The sequence below is a fragment of the Pipistrellus kuhlii genome, unplaced genomic scaffold (genome assembly GCF_014108245.1).
Source record: "Pipistrellus kuhlii isolate mPipKuh1 unplaced genomic scaffold, mPipKuh1.p scaffold_m20_p_15, whole genome shotgun sequence".
NCBI lineage: Eukaryota > Metazoa > Chordata > Mammalia > Chiroptera > Vespertilionidae > Pipistrellus > Pipistrellus kuhlii.
In genome coordinates, this window is record NW_023425460.1 from 13770797 (window position 1) to 13791614 (window position 20818).

The 20818-nt window shown below is 35.5% G+C and overlaps 1 protein-coding gene across 1 annotated transcript in view; it reads left to right on the plus strand.

Moving 5' to 3' along the window:
* The window catches only part of CTNNA3 (catenin alpha 3), a 1168431-nt gene that overhangs the window by 1061657 nt on the left and 85956 nt on the right, over nt 1-20818 (plus strand). Inside the window, exon 14 of the mRNA XM_036438342.2 lies at nt 4570-4751. Coding sequence (XP_036294235.1) covers nt 4570-4751 — 182 coding nt within the window. The remainder of the gene's footprint in view (nt 1-4569; nt 4752-20818) is intronic.

Genomic DNA, 20818 nt, shown 5'->3' on the forward strand with positions numbered 1-20818 from the left:
TTTTAATATTGATTGTATAAGTCCTATATACATTTTGACTCATTAGCTATATCATTGGCAAATATTGTCTCCCATTTAGTAGGTTGCCCTTTTCTTTTGTTGATGATTTTTCACTGTGCAAAAGCTCTTTGTTTGATGAAATTCCTTTAGTTTATTTTTCCTTTTGTTATCCTTGTCTGCAAAGCTATATCCATGACAATATTGTTAAGACTGACATTAAATAATTGCTGCCTATGTTTTCTTCATGGAGTTTTATGGTTTCATTTCTTACATTTAAGTCTTTAATCCATTTTGAGTTTATATATATATAATGTAAGAAAGTGGTTTTCTTTATTTATTTTTGCATGTATCTGCCAATGTTCCTAACACTGTTTATTGAAGAGACTGTTTTTTCTCCATTGTACATTCTTGACTCCTTAGTCCTAGATTAATTGACTGTATAAGCCTAGGTTTTGTTTCTGGCCTCTCTATTCTCTTCCATTGACCCAATGTCTGCTTTTTTTGGTTGTTGTTTTATTTCTGTGTTTGTTTTTGTTTTGGCCAGTACCACACTGCATTATTGTAGTTCTGTAGTATAGTTTGAAGTCTGTGAGTTTAATAACTTCAGTTTTGTTCTTTTTAAGATTGCTTTGACTGTCTGAGTTCATATGAGTTTAGTAGGATATTGGTTCTGGTTCTATGAAAAATTCAATTGGTATTTTGATAGGGATTGCATTGAATCTGAATATTGCTTTGGGTAATATGGACATTTTAATAATAATAATTCTTCTGATCTATGACCACCGTGTGTACTAACACTATACTTTTGAAAAGATAACTTAACCTTTGAAGACTTCGTTTCATAATCTATAAATTTAGAATAATAATATTCTTATCTCACAGAATTACTATGAAGATTAAAGTTTAGTTAAATGCTGAAAATTGCATAGAGAGTGGTTGGCATATATGTAAACATTATCTGTTTTCATTTTCTTTGGCAAAAAAACACCAAAAATAAATTGACATACAATATAATCTCATTTAAATGGCAGTATTTAAAAAATCCTTATGTTTAGATGGAGTTCTATTTATAGATTTGATCAGGAACTGAAACATATGGCCATGCAGTCATAACATTGGATAGTCCACTTGCCTGATTGATCTAAACCTTTGTATATCAGTTTCTTTGCTTATGCTGCATAAAATAACCCAATAAGGAACTTTCACCCTCAATTCCTAAATTATAAATATTCTCTTAAGTGCTGTTTTGAAATTTTCATAATTACTGAAATTGATAGCATACAACAAATCATTCATAGAAGCACTGAAAACTTCAGTAAAGGTGTCAGTCGTTAACTTAATGCTTTATTGTTGTTGTCCCTTCTATGAGAGAAAAATCAGAATTTATAGAACTTTTAATTTTGTAAACTATTGCCCAAATTATCTTGTCAAAAGTAAACATCTGCCAGTTGTCATTCACCACGTAAATTGAGATGTTAAGGAAACCTAGTGCAATTGATGACATTCCTGTTCATGACAAGGTCAGTATCAATGTTACCCAACCATCGAAACTGTTCCCTCCGGCTGTGGTGGTTAGCTGCCACTATTGTTGTTTTTGTGTCTAGAGGAACTCAGAGAAGATGGCTAAGTGACTTCTTCAAGGTCACATTGGAAATCAGTGGCATTCCAAGGAATAGAACTAGAAATACACTTAATCAGATCACTTCTTTAATAGTTTTAACTTTCTTATGAGGATAGTTCATGATATACCAGGGTGCACTTCAAAATTACTTATTAGATCCAGGGTCATGGATTTATTATCTCTGAGGTAAAGACTATAAAACAAAGAGGCCCCAATTGAATCTATCTATAGCTAATATTATTTCAAAGTTTAAAAACAGTTTGATGAAAATGGATATAATGATAGTGACCTGTGGTCAAGATGGAGAAAATTCATTTCTATCATCGAGCTAGTTTAATGTATTGATAGCTTATAATTTACGCAATGTGCTTGCATGCTATTGATTTCAAACATACATGAGTTGTGTCTTTATTTGCATACTCTGCCATATGCCAGGAGCAGGAAAAGTTGCACTTCATGTAACATATCTCATAGGCCCCAATTCCCAAGGAAGGAAAATATTAACTATTTTTTTTATCCTAAGGCAGGGTCTCCTATATAAGCTCATCAATTAAAACCCTAGTCTCATAGTTAAATTCTTCAAATAAATAAAAATGAAACAAAAGCAAATTTTAAGTGCTACATAGATAAATATATTTTGATAATTTTCTTATTGAATTGAAAATAGCTATCATTTACTGAGCATTCAAACAGTATATTAAGGAATTTAAAAGCAACTTTTAATCAGAAAGCCTTGTAGTTTATTTTCTTTAATAGGTTAAAATTTAAGCATGAATAATTAATCCTGAGATTGTATAGATATCCTTTATAAATAACTGTAGTAACTTTATAGTTATTTTAGACGCTAAGTTAAATTTATAATGAATAGATAATAAATGTCAGATATTTTATACTAGGATTTTTATTCAATTTTTGGTTGGATTTTTTATGATTTTTTATTTACCAATCTTGTAAATTCTTCATATACTGAAGCTTATTTTTTTTTTTACCTGTGTAGTATTGGGTCAATAAAGTATTCAGTATTCTAAACCTGGTATCCAGAATATTTAAAAGCTCCTTTGAAATTATCTCTTCTTACTTACCCATATGTAGGTGTCCCATAGACTAGCATATGGAAATAAATAGGCATAGTAGACATCACATATTCTATGTGAATAATCAATAAATTTCACTTACCTCTCATACCTATGGACTCATTCTATTATTACAATATTTATGGATTATTTTTTGAAAATTTCTTTGCATAGATTGCCACCTGGAATTTTATGGTACTGATATTATCAAATTACTTTTCCTTCAACTTTTTATTAACTTAACAAAAAGTTATAGGTCCCAGGCGCTAAGGCTGTGCATATGGTAGTTTAGGGATGCAGATGGTTTTCTGCCTATCCCACCTTTTAAATTGCAAGTAGATGCCACAAGTTGCATACTGTTCAAAATACAGCATATCCAAATAATTGATTCTATGCCAGCACATTAAGTTTACTGTGCATGGGAGAAGAGCACCTCTGAAATCAGAATGTTAATTAGGGAGGGCTGTATTAATAAACCCTGCTGATAACATTTTACTATTCTTCCAAAATAATTTGTATGTACATATAAATCTGGATGGGCTTATGTGCACAAAATATACTAAGGAATTTAAAAGCAACTTTTAATCAGAAAGCCTTACATTCTTATGATTTTATACATATATAGATGCTTTTTAATATAGATATGATTTATAAATGTATAATGTTAACTGTTTTACCAATATATAGTCAGTATTTATTTAAGAATCTGACTATATATACATACATAGACAATATCATATCAAGATAAATTTTGTAATATATCTACTTCTTTTTTAAAAATATATATATTTTATTGATTTTGTACAGAGAGGAAGGGAGAGAGACAGAGAGCTAGAAACATCGATGAGAGAGAGTCATCAATCAGAAGCCTCTTGCACACCACCTACTGGGGATATGCCCACAACCAAGGTACATGCCCTTGACCGGAATCGAACCCAGGACCTTTCAGTCCCCAAGCCGACGCTGTATCCATTGAGCCAAACCGGTTTCGGCTATTTCTACTTCTTGAAGGATGGAGAGGGAGAGGAAGAGGGAGAGGGAGAGGGAGAGAAAGATAGATCAGAGAAACATCGTTGTGAGAGAGAAACATCAATTGGTTGCCTCTCCTATAGGCCCCAACCAGAGATTGAACCTGCAACCTGGTTATGTGCCCTGAATGGGAATCGAACCGACAACCTTTTGGTGTGTGGGATGATGCATCAACCAACTGAGCCCCCTGGCCAGGGCTATGTGGTTTTCAGCTATGCAATGCATTAAATAAGTTGTTGTTAGTTTACATTTTTCATGTTAGATATTTGAGAAGTTTGACATTTATATTAAGGAGTATATTTTAAAATGTCAGACACAAAATTATCCATTGTTATTATCAAATTTAACATGTAGTTCTAGAACAAAAATTTATAATTCAATATAGTTTTTTCATATAAAAAATAAACTTAGAAAGTTTTGATTATATGACTTTTAGCTTCCCTGGCTTGGTATCTCAGTTGCTCAGAATATCATCCTGATAGGCCAGGGTTGCTGGTTTGATTCCTGGTCAGGTCATAAAGAAGAATTAGCCAGTGAAATGCATGAATGCATAAATAAATGAATGCATAAATGAATGGAAAACAAATTGATGTTCCCCTCTCTCTCTCTCTCTCTCTCTCTCTCTCTCTCTCTCTCTCTCTCTCTCTCTCTCTCTCTCTGTGTGTGTGTGTGTGTGTGTGTGTGTGTCTCAAGTCAATAAAAATTTTAAAGAATTCTGAACCACAAAAGTATGACATGTATGTATTAAATGAACAAATGTAATGAACATTCTTTAATGATCAGTTCTTCCTAAAATCCTTTTTAACATAACGAAATAATTACAAATCTAATTATTGTATGTTTTAGGCTAAGATGACTCAACTGCCTGAGGCAGAGAAAGAAAAGATTGCTGAGCAAGTTGCTGATTTCAAGAAAGTAAAGAGTAAGCTGGATGCTGAGATTGAAATATGGGATGATACAAGCAATGATATTATTGTTCTGGCCAAGAAGATGTGTATGATCATGATGGAGATGACAGACTTCACCAGGTAATTATGTAAGAAATGATGTTTGAAATATTTGTCTCATTAGTAAAACCTCAAGATTCTTTGAGTGTCAGGTGCAAAAATACAAGTGGCAGGGAAAAATCAAATAATATACAATTACAAAGTTGTAGGAGTGTCATTCTAGAGATGTTGGTAAATATGGCATTTTCTTATAAACTGTCAATGAATAATTTTAGAATCCACTTTATACTCTCCTACATTAAGAATCTTCTCTGTGTATCATATGAGCATATTGCTTTTACAAAGAAATCGGTAAATCAAATTATGATCTCTGTCAGAGCTATCTGAATAGCTGATTTCCATAGCTACATAATTTTAGTTATATTGAGTTATATATAATCAAAATTAGTGAAACATTTTGCTACAGAAACAGCAACTAGATATATTTGAATACAATAACAATGATATACTTAGGGCATTATAGATTGTGTTTATGAATGTGCTAAAAATAGATTTGCAGCAGAAATCAAGGGGATAAAAAAACTGAAACTACTAGAATCTAAATCTATATATCTATATCTTTACTATATCTATCTATATCTATATCTGTCTATCTGGACATAACTGGGTTCAGACTGGGAAAGAAGGGAAATGAGGTCAGGATGATGGAAGGGTACAGATATGTCACAGCAGGTGGTGAGGATACAGATTTCAGTAAAATTTTTTCTTGCTCTGAATCTTTCTCCCTCCCAAAGGAATGAATGTTTTTTGGAAACAGGTGATGAAATGATTTGGAAAGGAGGCTCAGTGATGTCGAGGGTGTCATAAACTGTAACTGGGGTGTTAGAAAAGGATTTACAATCCCAAAAAGTGAAATCTTATTGGAGAATAGACACATTTCATGTTTTGCAAAGTTCAACAGCCCAACATCCTCACAATCTATAGGTGTCAGTGCCAAAGGCGTCCACAGAACAGGAATGTTGTAGTTCAAACAGCAGCAAAATTGAATTTTGGACCCTGTTAATCTTTTGTACTTGAACTAAATCCTGATTCTGTTTAAGTTCATATAAATTGTGATAAGTTTTCAATTATTTAAAAATGAATGAAATTTTTTATTTACTTTTTTATTCCCAGTTCTTTTCAAGAGTTTTTTTTTTTTTTTTTAAGTCACTACAATGTTTTTCTGATGACTAACTTTAGCTGTTTTATATTAGTACAGGTATTTTCCCTTGTTTGTAATGGGCCCTGTGAGACTAGGGTCATAGCTGGCCCTGCAGTATTCATCAGCAAGTAGTCAACTACTGTAGTACTCTCTCTGTCCCTTATAGAGATTTTAAATAGCTATAAATTTTTAAAAAGAATAAATAGTAAATTATATTTTCCAGTGTGTCACTAAATGCTTCAGTGCCTGGTATTTTCTAGAAATCAGGCTGAAGGGTTTAAGACTTGCTGGGGGTCCCTTTGTTTGCCCTCGCCTTTTGCATACCTTCCCTAGACATGGGATTGTGTCCTCAAAAGCTTTTTGCCCCACCTTTCTTTTCTAAGATACAATTCTGAGCGATGGACTAGAAAATGAGTTGAGGGAGAGGTAGAAGCTCACCTTGCCTCTGTTCAGAGAGGGCTTCAGAATTAAAGCTCTTCGCCGAAACCGGTTTGGCTCAGTGGATAGATAGAGCGTCGGTCTGCAGACTGAAAGGTCCCAGGTTCGATTCCGGTCAAGGGCATGTACATTGGTTGCAGGCACATCTCTGGTAGGGGGTGTGCAGGAGTCAGCTGGTCGATGTTTCTCTCTCATTGATGTTTCTAGCTCTCTATTTCTCTCCCTTCCTCTATGTGGAAAATCAATAAAATAAAATAAAAATAAAATAAAAAAGAATTAAAGCCCTTCGGAAGCAAAAATTCTTATGTTCTCTGAGTCACATCCTCTTGTTCCTTAACTATGAAATCCCTTTGCCATGGCTTGTTTTACTTTTTTTATTTTTTTAGTGAAATGTTTATATTCTAATATAATGTGTTAACAACAATGGCCATTTAAATGGCTTAGTTCACCCAGCCAAGAGAATAATAAATATTGAACAGTTTCTTTTTCTTTTTTTTAATTTTGCCCTCGTGGTTAAAAAACAGTCACTGGAGGAAATTTGTATTTTGACATTTGCAGTTACGGTCAGGGTTTAATTAATTTTCATTGTGAACTTCTTTTAAAATAAATAACCTTTCCTTGCTGCGCTCTGTAGAATGTGCACCTTCTGTGCTGGGGGAATGGAGCAAGGTTCTGTCATGCCAGAGCATGTGGTGTTCACACAGGGGCTTTTTAAAGTCTTACTCAGCTCTGTGGTGTTCAGGTCCTTCCCCAAATGGAATAAATCATTAATCCAACAAATAAAAAAGCAACCTTATATCTTACGATTTAAGCTATTAAAGACAGATACATTTAATTTTTGTTTTACTTCATAAAGCTATGGATTCTGTTTCTCATTTATATTAAATATACACATAAATATCTAGAAAGATGATTGAAAATATAAAATAGAAGGTATGTGGATCATTTAAGATTTTAAAAAAAACATGTCTGGCTACTCATTTTTTGCTTTCAGAAGGCATTCATTTTATATGGAAATAAATACAATACCAGGAAGAAGAATTAGTTTTCTGTGCATTACCACGATGGCTTTGTTTTCCTTCTTGGACTGTGTGTTGGGGTTCTTATAAGTTCTTATTGCCTCTCCCATGAATATTCTCTCTGTAAGGAATTCACTTGTTTATGTTGTGAGAGTTTTGAATCACTGGGAACAATTATTCAGCACTGCTTTAACATAAAGGAGAATAATTTTGTCTGCCAATCATTCTGATGTGGTGAGTGATTGGTAAAAATTATTTACTTCTTAGTATTTTTTTTTTTTTAGTGAAACTGAGAGAGCACAGACCCTCTTTCCTGCAATCTTGCTCTTTAATATCTGTAGTGAATGTAGGAGAGAATTGGGTGAAAAGGCTTTGCCAATTTCCAAATGGCAAACAGTTCTGTACTGTGTGACTCTGCATATTTCAGGTGGACAGAATTAAAATTTGCACTTTCTTAGTGCACAGGAGACTAAACTATTAGAAATATAAGAATAAACAAAGACACCCCACCCCAAATGAGAACATACAGAGGCTATGGCATTAGCTACCATCATTTGCTTTTGGAGGAGACTCAAAGGCAGACAGGGAAAAGGAAATGCTTCCAAATTTGAGGGGGAACTTGGAATGAAAATGAAGACTTCAGCCATCTTGGATTGGAGTTTGTGGACACAGGAAAGATGCAGGTGGGCTAACTAGAAGCAGGGCATCTAATGTGATTGGTTTGGGAAACATATTTTGCTTTCTCTGATTGTTGCTGAATTTAGTGTAGATAGACAGCTGCTGTTGTCCAAGTCCTGGCAATTCCGGGCCAGTTGCTACAGAAGCTGTGGTTTCATTTCTGAAGGTAGTTGCTGCAGAAGTTATACTGTCATATTTATGCTGGCCATTGTCCATTTGCATATCCAGTCTCTCAAAAATGTAACTGATGATCACTTTTTTGGAATAGTGATGGATCCATAATTGTATAAACAATATTTATTTTTGTACTTAAAAACAAATGCTCATATAGGGAAAAAGAGCTATCTGTGATAACCTATACCCTAAACCAATAGTCCAATGAATTTAAAATTTACCAGTTTAAAAAAAATGAAGTGTCTTAAAAGATAGACCCTTATGAATATAAGTAATTTTATCAATCTCAAGAACCTTTAATTAGTGCAATTTATTTTCTCTTCTACAGTACTTTGGTGAATGTATTCTAAAAAAATTTCCCCATTTGATATCTTAAATTTCCACTCTGTGTCTCTCTTATTTCCAAAAATTTTATTGTCTTATCTTTAATCTCATCATATTCTCTTATCTCAGATCCTTTCATATCTCCGAACTCCCCCATTTATTTAGTCATTTCATTCTGCCTTGCCTTTCTTACACAGTCTGTACCACTTAGCCTATACTATAAGAAACCCCTCATAAAAATCTTGATCTCTTTGTCTCTCGAAACCATTGACACACAGAATTGAAACCCTGCCTCAATCCAACCACAGCCACCTTCTGCCCTTTGATTGCGCTTCAGATTGTGAATTTCACTCATTCTTTTCTTGTTATCAGGTGTGTGTTTATACCAGGCGATGTTATGGGAAGTGAACCTCAGAAAGTGACTTAATTCTTGCTACTTGTGAATGTAGTTGCTTAAGTCGTGTTCAATCTGGGGTAGGGTGGTTCTCTCTCTAGACAAACTTCTCTCTTACTTTTTCTAGGTCTTTGGGTTCTACTACACACTCTACCTTGATTACAGATATTTGCCTCTATTTGTTCTACCCTTCACGTGGAATAAGTGCCCGCCTTGAAGGCCATCTTTGATATTCACCTTGTATAGTCACATCCCTTGATTGTGGTGGGAATTGGTCTCAGTACCCTACTATGGCTATAACAGAGTCATTAGCCAGTTCCTTTCTGCTTGGTTTGCCAAAATAGTGACTGGTCAGTTGGGTGCAACTATGTAGATATTAATTATCATTATCACTGTAGTTATTATAATACTTAAAACATTAGGTTGCCATCCTTGGCTCATAATGGCAGAGTGACTGGTGATTTTACATTCTTCATGGAAGCTTATTCTCTGCTTTCAAATGTTTGTTTACTTTGTTATACTCCATTTTTACTGTAACATTAGATTTATATCACAAATGCTAATTCATGTAAATTTTATTGCATTTAAATATTTTCATCTATGACAAAAGAAATATATAAAAGAAAGAATTATCACAATTCCATTATTGTGGAGGCCTACATACCCAGAGTTTTATATATTAGAATTATATATTCTTGGCAATTAAATGTTTTAGAAGGGAGAACTGAACTCTAAGTCTTCCTTAGAAAAATCCCCTGTGCTACAAAATCCCATCATTATCTGCAAAGAACATGTCCTTAAGTCCTGCTGGTAAAGAGAACCCTTCGGGAAAGGGTTCAATCAAATTTCAGATCTGCAAATATGTGTAGTATGCTGGGACAATATAAATAAATGTAAAGAAAATTATTTGCAGGCATTAAAACATTAAATATTTTATTTTGTCTTTTGAACATTAAAATATTATTATTATAATTTACCCACATATGTGGGGAAGCTATTCAAATGGACTTAAAAAATAATTTACTGTAACTATTTGGAACCTAGAAAATGTTTTTAAAGTCCATCAACATATTGTGGCCTCAATATTTACTCAAACTACCTGGGGAATTATTTTTCAAGTAAATAGTGCCAACAGATTTCTGCTTTATAGTCCTTTGGAGTCTGAGCAGTATGTTCTCCTTGGGTTAGAAGTACCTTAGGAGGTTTCTCTAAATAAACACTTAACTTCCCCAGATTCTATGGGCTTGTATTGGGCTCCACCCAGATGAGCAATCCCTTTTCCAGTTTAGACAGACTGGCCTCTATGGTTAAGCACCTCCCTGCACTATTTAAGCTTTTACTGTGCATGTCCTGCTGCTCCCACCCCACCCAAACCCAGTACAGAGTGGAGAAGGGAGGGGAGGTCATCCCAGTGGAGGGACAATGCTGCTGTTCCTGTGGTGTGAAGCTGTAGCTTTCTGGGTAAGCAAACAGGCCTCTGCTTCCCAGCTAAGTATCCTCAAGAATGCCTGAGGCCCCTCTTGCTTCCTTCCCATTAATAATTAGCTAAATGGTAACAAAAGGACATAATAAATGGTGACTGTTATTTTCAAGTGACTTTAACTTCTTTTAAAAATGTGAATAGGCAGGACAAAAAGCCTAGGAAAGAGTTGGTGTGGAATTTTAAATTCCTTACAGAATTTCACACTCACCCAAAAAACAAAAAGAGCATGGAGCACACTCACATAATGCAAGGTGGAGGGTTACATAGTATGTAGTTAACAGCTGATAGCAGAGAAAGGTTGAGAATATATTGCCCATAAAATGGCATGGATCAGACATCATGGATACTAATTCAGGGTTATATATATAATGCTAGGGGCCCAGAGTACAAATTTGTGCACAAGTGAGGTCCCCTAGGCTGGCCTGTGGGATCTGGCCAAAACTGGCTCTCTAATATCCCCCCAGGGGTTTTAGATTGTGAGAGAGTGCAGGCCAGACCGAGGTACCCCACCAATGCATGATTGGGTCTGGGGAGTGAATAGGAGGTTAGCCAGCCCAAGAGGGACCACGGGAGGTCTCTAGGGCATGTCTGGCCCATCATGCTCAGCCCTGTTAGGCCAGATCCCAGCAGCAAGCTCACCTACCAGTTGGAGCATCTGCTCCATGGTGGTCAGTGCACATCATAGCAACTGGTTGACTGTTTGCCCCCTGGTGGTCAGGGCACATCATAGCAAGCGGTTGAAGGGCCTTAGAATATCATTAGCATATTACACTTTGATTGGTTGAACAGAGGACCAGACACTTAGTATATTAGGCTTTTATTATATAGGATTAAAAGAGAGCCAGACATGCCCTTGTTGGTTTTGCTAAGTGTCAGCCTGTGCAGTGAGGGAAAGGGGGTCCTCAGGTTCAATTCCCAGTCAAGGTTACATACCTGGCTTGCAGGTTTGATCCCCAGCCCTGGTGTGGGTGAATGTGGAAGGCAAACAATCAATGTGTATCTCTCACATTTATGTTTTTTCTCTTTCTCTCCCACTTCCTCCCTTCTTTCCTCCCTCCCTCCTTCCCTTCCACTCTTTCTAGAAAATAATCAATGGGGAAAAAATATCTTTGGGTGAGGATTAACAAGAAAGAAAGAAAAAGGATGGAATATGGTTTAGGTAATATAGATTATATAAAGAGAGGAGTAAATTATATCCTGCATTGCCTGAAATGAGGAGGAGATATTAGCCCCACCAGTAGGCATTTCTAACAAATTTCAAAGTAGACAAATATTGACAAGGTGTTATTTTGAACTGGTATAAAATTTAGTGCATTCTTCATTTTCCTGGATAAAGAATGATATGATAAAGCAAATGTTACACTATTAAAAGAAAGTAGTCCTGTTGATTTTAGGCACACTATATAACTAGCATCATGATACCCCTTTAGATCTATCTCCTACAAAACATTAGAAAGAGCAGATTCAAGCATTGCAGATGTCAGTTTGCCGGCGGTCTGCCATGTGTCTGACTGGTGTTTAACAATGAGTATTGGCTGACCTCTACTGAAGAATGCGGATAGTATCGGGTACCTGAGGCTATTGCAACCCAAGGGCGAAAACACAGCCTCTCCGATTTGTAATAGAATACCAAGAGATGTCTGGGGGAGTCACTTCACATAAAGTCGCCTGCTCTGACAGCTTTCCGGACATCTGCCCATGGTGTTTCTCTTCGATTTTTTCCTGGTATAATGAAGCAACTCTTAAGATGCCAGTGGGGACTGGGAGTCTTTCAGAGCAATGATGGAAAAGAACATTTTCTATTTCAAATCTGTCTCATTTGTTACAGCTAAGGACAGAGAGTGAATCACAGTTGCTGTGGATGAGAGCAAACCTTACTTAACATGACTATGCAGAAAAATTAGCCTTAAAAAGCCATGAGTAGCTTTATAGTACTCTCTAATGACCTTGTTGCCAGTAGAACTGCTGGCTTTGGGTTCAATAATTGTTCATTATTTTTAATAAAAATAAATACTTGTACTGTTTTTAGAAAATTCCATATTCTAACAAAAGCAAATGTTTCAGTACTTAAAAAAAAACTATCTCTAATATGCTTTAAAGTCATAATTTCTTACGTGTGTGTGTGTGTGTGTGTGTGTGTGTGTGTGTGTATGTATGTGTGTGTGTGTGTGTAGGGAGGTATTTCCTTAAATGTCCTTTCGTTAGTATTGTCATTAAATCATTTCTCTTCCTTTATTTATTGTGGCCTCTCTTCTTTTCCTACCCAGATGGCTAGTTTATGTTGTTATTTTCCATGCTGATCACTTACTAACATGCCTTCTGATTTCTTTCTATTTCCCTGGCCTCAATATATTGTATCATACTTGTCAGTTGTTTTTTGTTTTTGTTGTTTTGTTTTGTTTTTCTTGCTTTCCAGAATCTGCTTCTTGCATCTGTCCTTCAATAGCCCTATTTTCTACCCACTAATTTTCTCAATGTTTTTTTAACCTTTCTCCTATTTCTGTTTTAAACATTTTGTCCACTCCTTTTTATAAGTGACTTATTTCTTATGTTTCTATGCCACATCCTTCTCCTTACATGTATGTAATGATTTCCATATCAGCCCTTTACCCATCACTTTCTTCATTCACACTTCTAAATGTTTATTGAGGTCTACTATGTGCCTCAATTTAGGGAATTAAGATAATATGACCCAAACCTTGCCTTCAAGAATTCCCCAAGTAGAAGAGACAGATACATAAATTAACCAATGATTAAACATGTAGGAAGTGCAGGGATCCAATCAGATATATGGTTTTGTAGAAGCTCCAGGGAATGATGCTGTGTGTTGCGAGAGGGTAGCATCAACAAAAATAATTTCTGGATGATGGGTTATCTCCACTAAGTCTTTTTCTTCTTTAGCTTTATTTTTATTGTTGACACTATTACAGATATCCCCATTCCCTCATCCTTTTGTCCTATCCAGCCCTACCCCTCCTCCTCTCTAGCCATCAGCACACTCTTGTCTGTGTCAATGGATTATGCATATATGTTATTTGGCTAATCTCTTTACCTTTTTTTATCCAGTCCCCCAGCCCCTCCTTTCTGACAACCATTTGTATATTCATGCCTCTGGTCCTACTGTTTTTCAGTTATTGTTCATTAGATTCCACATATAATGGAATTTTCCTTTCTCTGACTGACTTATTTCATGTAGGATAATAATCTCCAGATTCATCCATATTGTCACAAAGAGTAAGAATTCTTTACTTCTTCCGGCTGCACAGTGTCCCATCGTATAAATGTACCACAGCTTTTTTTATCCACTCATCTACTGATGCACACTTGGACTGTGAACATATGTATGCCTATATTCTTTCTGCCTGGTGTTTCAGGATTCTTAGGATATACTAGTATCCTCAGAAACTGGATTGCTGAATCAAAAGGCAGATCCATTTTTAATATTTTGAGGAAACACCATACTGTTTTCCATATTATCTGCGCCAGTCTGCCCTCCCACCAACAGTGCACTAGGGTGCCCTTTTATCCATATTATCACCAGCATGTGCTGTTTATTGATTTATTGATTTATTGATAGTAGCCATTCTTGTAGGTGTGAGGTGATTTCTCATTGTGGTTTTAATTTGTATCCCTTTAATGATTATTGATGTTGAGCATGTTTTCATATGTCTATTGACCATCTGTATGTCGTCTTTGGAAAAGTGTCTACTCAGGTCCTTTACCCATTTTTTTTTTTTTTCTTGGATCATTTGTCTTCTTGGTGTTGTTATATAAATTCTTGCTATATTTTAGAGATTAACCCTTTATCAGATGTATCTTTGGCAAATATGTTCTCCCATACTGTGGGTTTCCTTTTTAATTTGAGATTGATTGATTGATTGATTGATTGATTTGCTGTGCAGAAGCTTTTTAGTTTGATATAGTTCCATTTGTTTATTTTTTCTTTGTTTTCCCTGTCTGAGGAGATATATTGGCAAAAAATATTGCTGTGAGAGATGTCTGAGATTTTACTGTCTACTCTAAATTTTAATGGCTTATCAAGATACCACTCAAGGAGCACGAAGGGGAAAGGAAAAGGGCATTTGGGGGGACTCCATGTCTATATACATTCTATTCCACCTCCCTTTCATTTTCTACCAGTATTCTTTTCTGTATTACAGACTCCTCCAAAATGCACGTGCTCTCCATCTATCCATTTAATTGCCCTCCCTGCTTATTTTGAAGTAAATTTAATTTGGATGGCAAAAATAGATGTGAGTCAAAAAAATGCTAAAATTTTTTGAAAGAAGTGAAATATGCAAGGCAAAAAGGAAAAAGGGATTGGTTGTAAAATAGCAATGAGGTGAAATTTAAACATAAAAGTAGATGTTAACACTACCCTTGTCAAGAGTAAGGCATAAATTTTACTTTAAGATGTTTAACTAAAAGAAAGTGATATGAAATAATGAAATTAACTTAAAATATAATTATATGTTTTGGGAAAGCACAATAGTTTCTGATCTGTAGGTTTACAGTTCATTTTGTATTCTTAACCCAGAGCTCAGGATTTTGCATATGAGTTGTACCTGTTTTCCTTCCATGAGCTTTAATGGGCTAAAACTGATCACTTTCCATTCAAGTGAATAATATCTGGGCCACAGGAAATTGAAAGTAAGTGGTGATTAAAGGAGTTCTCTGGAATATTCACAGTGCATAAATTAGAGTTTTATAAATTATGTAAAACTAGTAAATGGGCAAAATAATGTTCAGTTTGAAATTATGCAAATGAAGTTAAGGAGTAGAAAGTAGCTTTGCAAATTATCTAAAAAATTAATATTAATTCGTTCATTACTGAGCACTGTGCTACTTCTGATGAAGTTAGGTGGGAATTATGAAAAAATGAACTAGAGGTGGTGTAACCATCAATGTTATGAGCCCCAAAAGGGAACGATAAATGCTTCCTTTTGTTTTCCTTTCTCAAAATTCTATTAGAGAATGAATCAGAGATCGATAATAACTGACTTGAGAGGAAGAACACTGGGGACCTCAGGATATCACTTAGTCTCTGCTGGATAATACTTACAGATTTTTATGTAATGCTTAAGATTAATATTGAGCCATTTAACACTTTTTAAACTTGTAAATTTCATTTGTTGTTCACCATGTATTCACATACACAATGCAAATAATATCTACTATTCATTTGTAGGCTGATTTTGTTTCCCATAAATTTCTTAAAATTTTATAAAATAAATATTGTGCACTAAAGAACAATGTAATAGTATGTAAGAGCATATTAACGTAAGTCTTCTCTTACACACAATCCTTCTCCAAATCTAAATTCCAAGATATATGACCACTCTTAGTTATTTTTCCATTTAGCTTTTATTTAATTACAAAGGTTTCACTAAATAATTATGTTTCTATGCTATACTTATCAGCCGTGATCATTGTTTTTTTTTTATTCCCAATGAATTTATATCAGAGTTGGTTTTTGTTCAGTTCTATAGTTGGCCCCCTGTATAATGTCAAAAAGCATAGTTTAATAACAACCATTTTGCCAACCAATAATCAGCATTCCATGATGAGAACAGCATTTTTTCTGGACTCCCAATTTGTATGATGAGGGAATAGTACCTGTTTTACCATTTTTCCACCTTTTCTGACTACCTCCTACCTTACCAAATCTTAGGGCTGTATCTTGATTTTTACATTGCAATTTACTTTATAACCATAAATATAGTATTTATACTTTGTCTATTGGCTGATTTTGTATGTTTAAATACCAGTAAATATTATTCAGACTATAAATATTGTTCTTCATAATGCATGGTGTGCTCAGATCATAGTTTCTTTACAATGTATTTTAGGTCTTGTGCCACTCAATGGATAGATGCTTCATACGCATATTTACTTATCCATCCAATAAATAGTTATAGGGCATCTTCTATGTGCAGGCGCTGTTCCAGGGCCTTGCAGTACTAGGTGCCTGACCTCACAGAGCTCATATTCCCTTGAACAGAGACAGACAATAAAGAGTGGGTACAATAAGTAACAAAACTGGATCACGTTTTAGAAAGGCACGGGGAAATGAAAACATAGAGAAGAATGAAGACTAGTTTTGCTGTTAGAGTTCCAGTTTTAAGTAGTGTGATCAGAATAGGCCTCGTCTGAGCACCAGTTGAAGGTGATGGGGAACTTAAGCATGCAGCTTAAGGGAGATTGAGGCAGCAGGTACAACTAAAGCATACCCTAGCTGGGGAACGTGCCTGATGTTTGAGCCTGGGGTAAAGAGAATGAGAGGGGGTCAGAGGAGTGATAGAGAGTGGAAATCAGATTATTTGAAAACTTTGGTTTTACTCTGATTATAATTGGAGGCATTTCAGGGTTTTGAATAAAGATATTTATTCTGTAGTATATTTTAAATGTACAGATTGCTATTGTGTTGAGTAAAAAATATATCAGAAGAAAGGATATAAGCAAAAGCACCCATTAGAAGCTCTAAAAGGAATGCAGGACAAACATGATGGGCCCTTCAACTCTAAGAATTTCATGTCTTTACATCTTTAAAATTTCCATCACTTTTCGATTGTCTATCTTTCTGGAGTTTCTATTAGTTGAATGTTTGAGTCTATATATCTTTTAGTTTTTCTCTCAAAAGTTCCACTTCTTGTCCTTGATTTTATTTTATTTTAAAAATATATATATATTATTGACATTTTACAGAAAGGAAAGGAAAGGGATAGAGAGTTAGAAACATCAGTGAGAGAGAAACATCAATCAGCTGCCTTCTGCACACCCCCTACTGGGGATGTGCCCACAACCAGGGTACATGCTGTTAACAGGAATCGAATCTGGGACCTTTCAGTCCACAGGCAACACTCAATCCACAGAGCCAAACCAGTTAGGGTTTGATTTTATTTTCTAATTCTTCTTTGAATTTATTTTAATGCAACCTTTTAATTACAAATGCTTTTTTCTTATTATTTAAATGATTGCTTTTTTGTTTTGTTTTGTTTTGTTTATCCATGGCATCGTGTATTTGTATTATGGATACATTGTCTTTATACAGTCCTTTTAACAACGTTAATACAGACATGAGTTGCATAACAACATGTTGGTCAATGATAGACTTGTTGACATGAGAAATGTCTAAACCTGTAGAGAATGTTTATGAGTTTATTTGAGCCAAAGCTAATGACAGTTGTTGTGAAGCAAGATCTCAAATGCTCCTGAGAATAACAGTTTTGGTATTTCTTTTATGCATTTGAAATTAAGGAAGGAACTTAATGAGGAATACAGAAAGGTGGGAAAAAAGCATGGAGAAGATGGAATTACATGATAGTAAAAGACCCCCAGAGGGAGACTCTCACTCTGTCCCACGGACATTCGGCGACCCCAATCAACCGCAGGAGGCGTCACTTGATGCAAACAGCAAGAGGCTTTGCTGGGGCTCAACTTGTAACTCACACAGGAGCAGAGGAGTCGAGCCCCGAGCAGAAAATCTTACAAGTATATATAGGCAAAAACTATATGTCGGGAGGGGTTACACACGGAGGGGGAAGAGGGGAACAAAGGAATTCTAAAAGGGGAACTGGGCTTGTTAATAACATATTCTACGACAGGGCTTGCGCTAAATCAACAGTCCTGTCTGGTAATCTCATACCCTATTTCACTTAACTGTCAAAGCAAAGTTTACTCTTATCCTGTTTCTCTTATCTTGTTGGAGCAAACATTGCTCCCTTTACTCCTGCTCGGGGCTGTTTAGTAACAAGATTATATGCTTTACGGGTAGTTGTGCCTTCCAAGGGTATTCTGGCATTTTAAAGGTGTGTTAACATAGATGTGCAAGAACAGTGGACAGGAATAGCTTAAAGCCTTTCACTAAATAAGTTACAGGCCTAGAACATGACTATACCATGACTGCCCAGGAATTCATGATTTATTGTATCACTCTGTTCTCATCTACAGAGTGGATATAAGATGCTGGTCTCATGATATTATAATGGGGTGGAAAAATTCCTATCATCTAGTGACTTCATAGGTAGTCTAACATTGTAAAGCAATACATTATACCTATAATTACTGTTGTGTTACAATTTCCTATAATGTTAAGTACAGTAACATGCTCTACAGGTTTGTAACCTAGCAGTGTTAGGGGCAAAAATAGAATATTGGGGACTAGCTATGGTTATGGGAAATATTAGTCATGCTCTATTAACCATGATTTCCTTTTGTTGGTTAAAAAAAGGATATTCTAACCTGGCTGGGAGTCATAGGCACCCCCACCCCCATCCCCACCCTACCCACTGGCCCTGGGAGTCAACTTTGGACTGGGGAGTCAACCTTGGAATGGGGTCCATTCTCATTCAAGTCTTTCCTATTATTATGGAAAGATTAACAACCTTGCTGCCCAAACAATGGAGTCCCACCCCAGCCCAAATTGCCTACTTCCTGTAATCGCTGCTTCCCCATGTAATCCTATCTGAACTGCAGGTTTATGGGGATCCTGAAGAGCAGATGTTTGTGGCTGACCTGCTACTCTCCCATACTGCCTGTATTACTGGTATAAACGCTTATGTATAATTCAATCCTGTCTCTGCTGAACTGGCTCATGTAGTGACAGGCAGTCCAGACCCATTGGTTTTCCCATTTCAGAAGCCATAGGGAACAGAATTTGTTACCCCAAAATGAGTTTCTTTGGCATAAGAATTATTTTAGGCTGATTAAAGTTTAAGAAACAAAAAAACATGAGAGAAGCTCTGAAAACCAAATAGAAGTTGTCATTTGTAGGGACTGTACCAGAAAAAGGGGAATATCCTTAGAAACTCTTACCAATACCAAAGGCAGAAGGCAAGGACTTAAATCTGCTTAACAACCTTATCTTTGTTTGCTGTGCTTCTCTTGGTAACCTCCCTCAGGTTCCCCTCAGTTCCAACACCATCCTCTATTTTCAGCTGAAGGTGCTATTTAAGGTGGTGGCTTCAGCCATGTTTTCCTGGGTCTCTTCTTTGTATACAGGAGCTATACATGTTAATAAACTTTTGTTTCAGTTTCTCCTGTTCATCTATCTTTTATTACAGGTATATCTTAGCCAAGAACCCAGAAGGGTAGAAGGAAAGTTACTTTTTCCCCCCTGCAGAGCAATAAGCCATACTATATAGCCTAGGTGTATAGTAGGCTACAGCATCTAATTTTGTTTAAGTGCACTCATAATGTTTGCACTATGACAAAATAGCCTAACAATACCCTTTTTAGAACACATCCCCATGGCTAAGTGGCACATTTATTTTGATAAGTGTTTTAATGTAAACCTTTACTTTTTTTGTTCTTTTGAAATAAATTCAGACTAACTAGAAGAGCAGGGCCCCAAACTTGGGGAAAATAGGATCCATCTTAGTGAATATATTGATTAAATATTGATAAATTGACCAAACTAAAAGCAATAGAGAAAGCCTTCCTGGAATGTTACAGGAACCCAAAACACCAGGAAAGGTGTTATTGGAATGGTCCCTTGCTTCAGAGGAAGAGGGCTGTCCCCTTCTCGGTTCTTATTTTCTCACATGAATAAATTCAAACAAATGACTCTAAATAATTGCATTGTATTAAAGCAAATTTATTAAGAAAGTAAAACATGCAAAGTTATTAATGGAACAAGGCTAGCAAATCTATCATCTGACATAAAGCAAGAATTGGCTCTCTCAGCTAATCCATGGAGCCAGTGGATGGGGATTTATATGTAAATATTTGTTGATTAAACTGGTTTGAGTGACATTGGTCAACATGAATATATAGATCCCTGTTGTGGGTTTCTGTTACATGATCTGTATGTTGTACCATGTGCCACCATCCAAAGTCAAATCTCTTGTTTCCTTATATTAGGACCCTCTTTTTCCATTTTGTTGTATCTTTATCAATTTTTTTAATAATAACTTGTAATTTTAACTATAGAGGTCTTTCAGGTACTTTAAGTTTATTCCTAGGTATTTTTTATTTTGGTTGCAGTTGCAAAAAGGAATTTAATTTTTGTTTCTTTTTCTGAAGTTTTGTTGTTAGTAGACAGTGAGACAGTGAGGCAATGGATCTTTGAACATTGATTTTGTATCTTGTGGCTTTACTGTACTTGTTTAATGTTTCTAATAGTTTTTTGGTGGAGACTTTAGGGTTTTCTATATACAGTCATGTCATCTGCAAAAAAAATTACAATTTGACTTCTTTATTTTTTTTTCTAAATATATTTTTATTTATTTAAGAGAGGAAGGGAAAGAAAGAGACAGAAGCATCAAAGATGGAGAAAATCATTGATTGGCTGCCTTCTGCATGGCCTGCACTGGGGATTGAGCTTTCAACTGGACATGTGCTGTATAAGAATTTTCAATAGCCATTTTATATTTTGTCATCTGGTAGCTCTCTGCACCCACTGGCTCTTACCTATAATTACCTATAATACCTATCAAT